This window comes from Maniola hyperantus, chromosome 19 (genome assembly GCF_902806685.2).
Source record: "Maniola hyperantus chromosome 19, iAphHyp1.2, whole genome shotgun sequence".
Lineage (NCBI taxonomy): Eukaryota > Metazoa > Arthropoda > Insecta > Lepidoptera > Nymphalidae > Maniola > Maniola hyperantus.
Genome location: NC_048554.1, coordinates 1,837,187 through 1,848,396, shown reverse-complemented (window position 1 = coordinate 1,848,396; position 11,210 = coordinate 1,837,187). Strand labels below are relative to the sequence as shown.

General features: G+C 38.9%; 1 protein-coding gene across 3 annotated transcripts in view; it reads right to left on the bottom strand.

Moving 5' to 3' along the window:
- Positions 1 to 85: 85 nt before the first annotated feature.
- Positions 86 to 11,210, bottom strand: part of SamDC (S-adenosylmethionine decarboxylase) — a 34,957-nt gene continuing 23,832 nt past the window's right edge. Inside the window, exons 4-10 of one of the 3 annotated variants that reach the window (XR_011237855.1) lie at positions 10,741 to 10,837; positions 9,829 to 9,992; positions 8,508 to 8,600; positions 7,176 to 7,196; positions 6,425 to 6,580; positions 5,497 to 6,265; positions 86 to 5,448 (exon numbers count right to left, since the gene is read on the bottom strand). Coding sequence is in view for 2 of the 3 variants with exons in the window: in XM_034978821.2 (XP_034834712.1) it covers positions 6,128 to 6,265; positions 6,425 to 6,580; positions 7,176 to 7,196; positions 8,508 to 8,600; positions 9,829 to 9,992; positions 10,741 to 10,837 (669 nt within the window). In the remaining variant the exon portion in view is untranslated. Of the gene's footprint in view, positions 6,266 to 6,424; positions 6,581 to 7,175; positions 7,197 to 8,507; positions 8,601 to 9,828; positions 9,993 to 10,740; positions 10,838 to 11,210 lie in introns of all 3 variants that reach the window. The other 2 variants (XM_034978821.2, XM_034978822.2) reach the window with 2 other exon arrangements.

Sequence of the window (11,210 nt, the reverse complement as noted above, 5' to 3'; positions counted from 1 at the left end):
CTCCCCGATTGCCAGCTCGACCTGTCGCGTACTATACGTATTGATTGTTATTAACTTTAATATTATAAAATAAAAGAAGTTTTGTTTAAATGAGAAGAAATCTTTTATTCGATTTAAAATCTCCCACGATCGTTTCACACCCCTGCCTGACTAGATGTCGTTACGATACGATAACATCCGCCATTGAATAATACGACTTTATGAACTAGCATTCGCAATAAATTGACCTTTTGCCACAGTGTAACAACCATACAGTTCGGAAAGACATATATGAGCTTGTACCTATTAGAAGTGGTTAGTGACAATAGTGTAACGAGTGTTGCGTCAACCTACGACCTTTCAGGCGTAGTTTATACACGCTCGATATTAACCTATATTATTTCGTAGGATAAGACCCTGTCCTTGATCCAATCAATTGAGTTTCTGTACTGTATGATTGCTGAACTGTGTTTTTTACAACTATTTCTCATACACAATAAATCCTTACAATAGTCATTTTGTACAATAACTCATTCAAATTAAACCACTTTTTTAATTCACCAACGTTGGCTTGTTGGCCCAATCGCTTTGACACAACACAGACTGCAGACATTGGTAATATAACACTTTCATTACCTGCCCATTGTAATATAACATCCCTGTCCATTATAATTGTCCTGAAATAACAAGGCAAAAATTACGTTTACGTAATAATAATTAACGTACATTTTTAAGTAACAACTTATAATTAACAATGATTTAACATGTTTTATAACCCAACACTACAATACGTATACTTAAAGTAAAAATATTTTCATAAACAGCTATTTTAATTCGTTTTTCCCTCTGTGGTGGGGCACTGAATTCGTCAGAGTTGAACCTGCGACTTTATTAATTTGAATGAGTTACACAATTTCGTAAACCATAATATCACCTTATTAATAATAATAATTTGTAGTTTATTTTTATATCAAAATATCCTAACATTTATGAAGCCTTTTTAATTAATTAAATGCCTTTTCAAAAATTTTGTGCATTGACTGATATGTCAAACTAGAATTCTCAAAGGTAATTTCTAATGTCATTTTAGATTAAGAATCAACAGATCATGCTCTCAATTCGATAAATAATTAAAACATCAACAGAAAATATGTATATAACATGTTATATAACGGGAACCACATTGTGTAACATGGTAATATAACAACATTACACGTGTATATAATTGAAATTATATTATGCACATCTACTGTTTTATTGTTACTTTTTGGAAAATCGTTAAATTTTTTTCACTTTTAAATTACACTGTCGCTTAGCAACAACAAAGATTTAATACTTTTTCAAAGACAACATTTAAGGTTAAATTTTTAATATTTTTTTTAAACATTATTTTAATTAATATATTTTTAACACTACTTATCACATATTTTTTATGTGCGCCCCAATTTTTATAAGTTAGATTATAAAAATGCAATTTGATCATTTAAAATTACTGAACTACCAAATTCGTAAAGTCTTTAATGATAGAAACATTGATAAAAATAAAATCAAAAGTATATTTACAATGGCAAGAATTCTTAATTCTGAATCCAAAAGAAGCAAATTATTTAATCTAAAACAAGATAATTAACACATTAAAAAGAATGAATATGAAATATGTGTACTTCAATTATTTTATCAATTAGATACTTGTTGTGACAAACACATTAACTTAAATTATTCAGTAAGCAAAATATTTTGAGACACTAATTTGACCCTCCTTTTTTCGGAACCGTAATTTCTTGTTTTAAAGTAAACTTTTTTTAGGGGCGTCTTGAAAATAACTTAGATTTTAGACTGCCAATTTTTATTTTTATCGTAATATCTGCCACAACCTCAAAGAAGTTTGCGTCGATGTTAGGCCACAGACACACCTGTAAGCTTTACTCACGTAAGTAGCTTACATGATTAACTTACGGCAAATAGGATCTTGGACCGTACAAAATGAAGTGATTTTTTATATAGCGGTAGTTTATGGGGCTAGAATTCATTATTAAAGAGAATGACTTGAAAAAATTGTGGTTTTTATTTATTTTTAACATGAACGTTACACTGTACGGAAGGTGAAAATGGCAATTTTTTTTTTTCAATTTTTTAACATAAGAATAGAGTGATTTCTGAATTAAAAAAAAAAGATATGCTAAAAAATTGAAAAAAAATTGTCGTTTACGCCATGTGCCGTCATTATTCGCTTTCCGTACAGCGTGACGTTAATAATTAATTATTTTAAAAATTAATAACAATTAAGATTTTTAAATTATTCTTTTTAATAATGAGTTCTAGCCCCATAAACTACCGCTATACAAAAAAATCACTTCATTTTATTACTACAGTCCAAGACCCTATAAGTAGTAAATTTGCTGTCAACAGTTGTTAATTAATTACGTAAGCTACTTACGCGAGTAAAACTTACATTTTTAGTCGCGGCCTTACACGCACTGATGTTGTTTACATTCATGTTTACACTAAATATTCTTTATAAGAGCGTGTCAATTCATTGCGAACATAATCGTGTTTGTACACGTCACAACGTCACTACTAGGTTTATTTTTTTATTTTTAATAATTCTATTATCACTTTAGGATCACGCATATCATGGAATGGAACAGTTACATCACATAGAACGACACCCTGCTACGTCTTATATTATATACATTTACTTGTTTGTACACATTGATATTTAGTCAGTTTACAGATTATTATTTTTACAGCCGAATACAGAAACGTATATTTAATATTTATGCTTTGTAGCACTTTAGTGTTATATCGATCACGATGAAGAATTTCTATATAGATGGTGTTGATTTTATAAATGTCAAACGGTCTTACTGCCGCACTCAAGAGTCGCTTAAACGTGAAAGGAATTAAGTAACGATTTAGCGACTCTGAGTGCGGCTGTTAGAGAAGTTAGAATGCTCTTAATTTGTAACTCTACATATATATTGTGTTTCTCTATTCTCTACACATTATAATTTAAAACCTCCGCCGCGCTGAGTTCGTGTTTGTTCGAGCGAATCTCGAACAAACGGCGGCGGTTACGCACTCATCCGATCCGAGTCCGTGAAAATACGTTCCTTTTTGTTTTGTATGGTAGCTTATGACATAATATGTCGTAGATAATCGCTGGTATTCTCACGGATGCCAAATTTCAGCCCGATCCGTCCAGTAGTTTGAGCTGTGCGTTGATAGATCAGTCAGTCAGTCAGTCACCTTTTCCTTTTATATATTTAGATGATGTGATAATTTTTTCGCATCATCTATCAATAATGTGATTGGTCTGCTAAACACATCCGTCATCTTCGCCCATCACCGCTCTGGTGGATACCGGGCCTTAGCGTTTGAGATGCTCTATAATAAAGATACGTTCCAGTATTCAGATGTTAAGAGTTTAGATAGAAAAATATTGTCACATGGTCTACTCTAGTGTTGCAGTATGAAAAAGCAGTGTTAGGAAGTTATTGTATTATTTGATCTTATAATCTACGACTCATAAGGGCCCTTCTATACGTTGGGCCAAAATACTCTGCCACAAATCTTATAAGGACCGACATCAGCTGCGCGATTGCGGGAGAATGACAGCTACAATGTCACGATCGCAATCATCTCTGATTGGTTAACGCTCGCTCACTATTGGCTACAATGCATTGTTGCAACAAGAATCGCACAAATTCAGCCAATCAGAACAATTGAGATTGTAATAATGATTGATGCAGGTTTTAGACAATCGCCCTACAGGGCTCGGAAACTGGTTAATTTTCTAAACCAGTTACAGTCATTGAACCCGAAGCAGAATTGATTGCAGTTTACATTTTGGTTACCGCTATTTGAACTGTTTAATGAGAAAACCGTTTTTTCAAATTCCGATTCTGTTAAACAGATTTATGTGAGAGATATAGAGCTCTGTCTCGTTTTAACTAAACTTAAGTAACGATTAAGCGACTCTGAGTACGGCTGTAAGTGAATCTTTAAACGTTTGCCCAACGTATAGTAGGGTTCTATAGATGTATGGCAAAGTAATTTAAAATTTTTGACGCCTACCAATAATTTTTTATAGTGTTATAGCACATTGATCAACGTATATAATATTAATCGTGTAATTACTTCTTTAAGAAACTTGAAAACGGATAGTAAATGTCAGTCTACTGTCCATTTTAAGTTTGTAAGAGCATTAGAGCCGGAACACCGTAACACGTTGATATCAATGAATAAAGAATGAGTAGAAGTCTCTGACACTATAGTTGGGCCAATATGAACGTGCGAACTGAGTCATAAGTCATTAGCTCATAGTACAGATAAATGAATATGGAAAAATGTGTGCATAAAGCACACATTTTTCCATATTTTACACAGATGTGGAGGAACTGTGTGAAAAAGGTGACTGACGGATCTATCAACGCACAGCTCAAACTACTGGACGAATAGGGTTGAAAGGCATGCAGATAGTTACTATGACGTAGGCATCCGCTAAAAAGGATTTTTGAAAATTCAACCCCTAAAGGGGTGAAATAGGGGTTTGAAATTTGTGTGTAACTAACTGGTAGCTAATTTTGTATTTTCCCCCTCGCTCTTTATAACTTGTTATCGTCTCGATAAATCCTTTCTTTTACTGTTACACACAACACCAAATGTTCCAGTTCCATAAGGCCTGTAAGTGCGAGTGAGAGGTCTGATAAAAATGGTCGATGACCCCGTTTGCACGTTCATAACGGCCCAACTATAATGTAATGTTAGGTAAAATTTTATTTTTATTATTTTCTTCAGTTATACACATTTTCTAAAAATTAAACAGCGGTTGTTTCCACTGTTTATTAATACTTATTAAAAATTAAAAAGGTATCCCGACTCTATTTTTTTTATTATATACAACGAGCTTTAAAAAAGAGACATTTTAAGACGTGTGCAGGAAATTTTAAAGTACACGATATACTTAAAGTAATAAGTACTAAGTACCTATAGTAAGCTAGGGGTGCCGGGTTGAGACAAAACGCGAGACGTGCCATTTCCGGACACGTTTGCAAATGATTGGCATTACTGGTACGGTACTGGCATTGGAGTGCCATTCCTTCACTAGCACGATACTGGTAATGTAGTACATTGCTGGCACGATGCCAAGACGGCAATGCCAAGTTAATGTTAGCAGCCAGAGGATAAAGACAATACGGGCGCATTATAAACACGAAACTGGCAATGTGGCACGTTCGGGTACGGGGCATCGCTGGCACACCTAAGGCGGTCGCGAGTAGCATGCTTCGCCGCGTCACGCGCCGTTGGCACGACAGCGGCACGCTAACAGCACGCACGCGATGCGCCGCAGTAATGCTACGCTCTCACGGCCCGTTGAACGCAGTAGAGCTACACTGTCACGTGCCATCTCAATAGGCGTGCTTTCAGAAAATTTTCTTTGTTCTCCTACGAATGGTACGTCGTGACCTTCTTCAAGTGGCACGTCATGACCCTTTTCAAGTAGCACGTCATGACCTCGTTCAAACGGCACGTGATATCTACCGAGTGTTTCGTCGTGTCCCTTTTCCATTGGCACGTTATGTCTATCGTATCTCACTTCCTCTCCTTTATCTAATTTCACTGGTGTTACGCTAGCTTCTCTTCTGTATGGTACATTGTGTTCCTTCTCATGCACTTCAACTCTGACGTCATTCATTTCAAGTGGCACATTATGAAATGTGCTATCGTGTGTCAAGTCATGCTCCTCGTCGTGTCTTTTAAATGTCATATCATGTTCCTTTTTAAGTTGCACGTTTCCGCTTCTAATTGTCATGTTGTAGCCCTTTTCAAGTGGCACGTCATGAAATGTATCGTCTAGTTTTCTGAGAGTCATGTCGTGTAACTTTTCAGATGGCACATCCTTTTCGAAATACACGTCCCGTTGTTTACAGTTCTGTGACACGGTCTGGCGCAGTCGGTAGGATTTTCTCGGCGAGTCGTCGTACAGTATTTGGGGTGATTGTGCTAAGACGCGTTGGAGGTGGCGCGCGGGGGTCTTGGTCCCGATTTTTGCGGGTTTGAGTATCCCGGGTGGTGTCGCGAGTGGTGTCCCGGTGTCGGGCGAGTGTCGGGCGCGGGCAGGCAGGGGCGGGGCGGAGGCGCTTCCTCAGCTGGGGAATTTAGCGAACAGAGCGTAGTGCAGGTCGTAACCCGAAAATCGGCAGAACTGAGCATCCTTCTGCTCGTACAGACCTTGGGATGAGAACTTCTTGAGTTGCTGCGAAGCGTCCGATGCCGGGGAGTCCTGAAAGTTAATGTATTCAATTAGGTTTTGTGTAAAAATAAAATAATTTTACTGTAGATTCTGAGGACCCTTTGTTAAACATAAACCAAGTATAGAAATATACATAAATTTTAAAAAAAATGTGTATGGTCATGTAGTAACCCTGCGGAGATTACATACCGGAGTAGCGAACACAGTGACGAGGAACTTGTTGGGGCGGAAGGCGGCCAGCACTCGCGCCAGCAGAGCCTCGTAGTTGCTGGCCGACACGTTGGACTCGAACGACACGTACGAGCACGCCGGCTCGGGGGTGATGTGGATGGTCATGTAGCAACCCTGCGGATAGATAGTACTACAATCACGAAACCCAACCCGCACAGTGAAGTACGATTTAATAAAGCATTAATATTATTATTTTCTAGATTTTGAGGTCAAATATGTATCTCAGAAAGTAAATCACTGAACACACCGTCACTCCTCCAAGACCAAAACACTAGCCACTAAAACGAGATTTTTTTTAAATGGCGGACTTGGTTTTATAAAATAAGGAAATCTGTTAAAAAATGGTTCTTTAAAATACTTCTATAAAAGACGGTGGCCTTAAAACAGCTGCACCTCGATTGCGGGAAACCTGCATCAATCATTATTACAATCTCAATTGTTCTGATTGGCTGAATTCGTGCGATTCTCGTTGCAACAATGCATTGTAGCCAATAGTGAGCGAGCGTCAACCAATCAGAGGTGATTGCGATCGTGACATTGTAGCTGTCATTCTCCCGCAATCGCGCAGCTGTTCTGTTGGACAGCCGAGTTGGTCACATATCAACAATATTACTACACAGCCTCAGTAACACATTTTGTTGTTACACATGATATACCTAATTGTCACTTTTTTTTTCGTAAATTGAAATTGTACTTTTTTACAACTTACAGAGGGTAGTTCCAGATTTCGCTTTGGAAGAACAAAAGAAGATTAATTAGTGGATTTATTTACGTTTCATTTGTACGCATGTGTTTATAAATTCTATAGGAATGCCTTTTGTTATAATATTAAAACTGAATTTCGAGTCGAGCGACAGTGGTACCACGTAAGTGACAATACTTAAACTTTCAGAAAGGGCTAGAACCCAGAGCCGTAAAGCCGGTTAAGAAAACGTCAGTGACGCCGCCTGCATAAATAACTGACGTCACAGACGCTCAACTCGAAATCCACCTTTTGGTCTAGACTCAAACAACAAACTTGAGATTTTGCAGGTACGTTAACTTCTACCATGTTAACCCCACTAGGAAAGGATTTTGACAAATTTTACGAAATCTTAAAAAACTAGGACTGATGCCACACGATGCGTTTCCAGTGCGTTGCGGCGCCGCACCGCTGTGGATTGGAGTATTGGGTGCCACACGGGCACTGCGTTACCGCTGCGGCAAAATCGGTATTTTCGGAGAGTGTGCCGAAGAACTTTTCGACCTGGTTCCTCCTTCACCTTTCTACTATCATACCGCAAGACATCGCCAATGTCAGGAACTGTACGTAGTGGAAATTCCACGGATACGTACAAAGCGATTTGCCTCCTCATTTCTAATTCGAACTGCTAAGATTTTGAATACCCTTCCAGCATCAGTTTTCCCCTCCAATTATAATATGGGTACCTTCAAGTCAAGAATGAATAGGCATCTTCTAGGCAAGTGCGCTCCGTCTTAGGCTGCATCATTATTTGCCATCAGCTCGAAACTTCAGTCTAGTGCTGACGTCACTAAAATGGCGACCAAACGTGTTAGCAATTTGCGGGACTTATACAGCGATTTCCATGTAGGATGACGCAACGGCACCAACGTAACGCATCGTGTGGCTTCACTCTAAATCCATGGGGAAAGAACACGCAGACATTTATAGCTATAGTCGACGCTTTTGAAACTGAGTCGTCGAGTTATGTCTGTTTCGCTCGCACTTACCTACGACCTGTAAGTGCGAGCGAAACAGAGAGATAACTCGACGACTCAGTTTAAAATGCGTCGACTTTAAGTTTTTTTTTTAAAATTCAGATACAAGTTAGCCCTTGACTGCAATCTCACCTAGTGGTAAGTGATGATGCAGTCTAAGATGGTAGCGGGCTAACCTGGAAGGGGTATGGCAGTTTTTATTAAACCCATACCCCTTTGGTTTCTACACGGCATCGTACCGGAACGCTAACCGGCGGCACGGCTTTGTCGGTAAGGTGGTAACTAGCCACGTAGGTATATACTTAGTATATATGCCACTCACGTCTTTGGCCACCCCGTTCATGGAATACCCGCACGGATCGAATAGGTAGTCATCGATCACCATCCCCGGGATCAGCTTATCGATGCAGGATGCCTGCAATCCAAATACTTCCATTTAGAGATCAAGTCGGTTGTAGGATTCCGTAAAACCAGCTAAGTGCGTGGCGGGCCACGCGCAGTGTAGGGTTCCGTAGTCAACTTAGCCATGATAGGCAGTGGCGTGCACAGGGTTTGAAGCCAGGGTAGGCATTAGTTAGGGGAACCTGTTTACTGGCAGGTCATAATGTAAAATTTGCATTGCGCTATTACAACTGGGGTAAGCAGTGCATTTATGCCTCTATGATCTGCACGCCACTGATGATAGGTTTCCTTTAAAATTGATTATATATACTAAATGCTGTGAATTTTTTCACGTTCCTATATACTACCATTTGGCTGATAAAGGGGGGGGGGGGGAGAGAATACACTTGACTCATCGAAAAATAATGTTCCCACACCGACAGTATTTTTAAAAGACCTATTCAACGATACCCCAAACTATGGGGTAGTGTACCCCTACACGTAAAGTAAAATCACAATTTTATTTCACCACTTTGTCGGCGTGATTAATATTTATACCCATGCCAAATTACAGATTTCTAGCACTAATAGTCTCTGAGACTAACCGAGGACGGACGGACGGACATGGCGAAACTATAAGGGTTCCTTGTTTACTACGAAACCCTAAAAAGTGTGACATCAAATGAAAGAGCTTGTTGAAAGGGTCCCAAATATATATTTCTTTTATATAATTTAAAACTCAATAGTTTCAAAGTTATTACAGGGTGTAATTATAAGAACGCTAGCAAAAACTTACAACTTTCTAGTACAAAATAAATCCATACTAATATAATAAATGCGAAAGTGTGTCTGTCTGTCTGTCTGCTAGCTTTTCACGGCTCAACAGTTCAACCGATTTTGACGAAATTTGGTACAGAGATAGTTTGTATCCCGGGGAAGGGACATAGGCTACTTTTTATCCCGGAAAATTAAAGAGCCTCAATAGCTCAACCGGTAAAGGAGTGGACTGAAAACCGAAAGGTCGACGGTTCAAACGCCGCCCGTTGCACTATTGTCGTACCTACTCCTAGCACAAGCCTGACGCTTAGTTGGAGAGGAAAGGGGAATATTAATAATTTAACATGGCTAATATTCTGATAAAAAAAAAAAAAGAGCTCCCACGGGATTTTCAAAAACCTAAATCCACGCGGACGAAGTCGCGGGCATCATCTAGTAATAAATAAAACACTACCCTCCCGTAGTCAGATACAATGACCTCTCACCTTAGTGGCCTCCGCGGCGTTGGCGGACGTGGCGCGAGTGAAGATGTCCATGACGGCGGGGTCGAGGTCCGACATGAGGATCTCGATGGTCTGATCGGGTTCCGTGCCGGAGTAGCCAATGTCCTCGTCCTCTTCTTGCTCCTTCTCCAGTGCGTCCACGGTGCCTGAAAATGAGTAAAATAAGGCTACGTTAAAATCAGTACCTCAGTAAGTCAGTACACATATTATAAATGTGAAAGTGTGTTTGTTTGTTGGTTTATTGGTTTGTCCTTCACGTCACGTCGCAACGGTGCAACGGGTTTGACGTGATTTTTTACATGGGTATAGATAAAGACCTGGAGAGTGACATAGGCTAGGCGGAAAATTAAAGAGTTCCCATGGGATTTTTAAAAACCTAATTCCACGCGAGCGAAGTCGCGGGCATCAGCTAGTGTAAAATATTTTCTTTTAATTTTCAATTGGGGTCATAAAACTGGTTACATACAGTGACCTATTAGCTATACAGGGTGTAATTAGAGCGCTAGCAAAAACTTAGCGCTATTGTTGTACTACCTCAACTCAATCCAATACAAATAAGTAGCTAGCTGATGCCCGCGACTTCGTCCGCGTGGGATTTGGTTTTTTAAAATCCCATGGGAACTTTTTAATTTTCCGGGATAAAAAGTAGCCTATGTCCTTCCCCGGGATGCAAGCTATCTCTGTACCAAATTTCGTCAAAATCGGTTGAACGGTTGAGCCGTGAAAAGCTAGCAGACAGACAGACACACTTTCGCATTTATAATATTAGTATGGATTTAAAATGAATACAAATATACACTTTACTAAAATTAATATGTATCTGATACCTATTACAAGATTCTTCCATCATGATCATTAACAAAAGCAAACATCGACTTCGTTATATCTATTTACCTTCCAGAGGCAAAAGTGTGTAGAGGTACCAGCAGTCTTTCTCCGGACCCATGATGTATGCCCGGCCGTCCCCAAAGAAGGAATCCAGAAGTTCAACCTGCAGACAAAGTATTAATTGTTAAACTTCAATAAACACATCATACCGTTATGTGAGGATCCCCCATATCTATCGAACCCAGGACCTCGTTATCCGCAGTAGAGTATGCTAACCAATAGAGTCTAGATTCTATAACATAGACCAACAAGGCAGAAAAACAAGTCCCAACCAAATTTCATATTTCTATTTTTCCAACTTCATACCAAATTTCATAGTTCTAGGTCAACGGGAAGTACCCTATAGGTTTTTTTAACAGACACGACGAACAGACAAACAGCAAAGTGGATCCTAAAACGTTTCCTTTTTCTTTTTGAGGTACGGAAGCTTAAAAATAAAAAACACGACTACCCTGCCAGAAAAACGGACTAAAAAG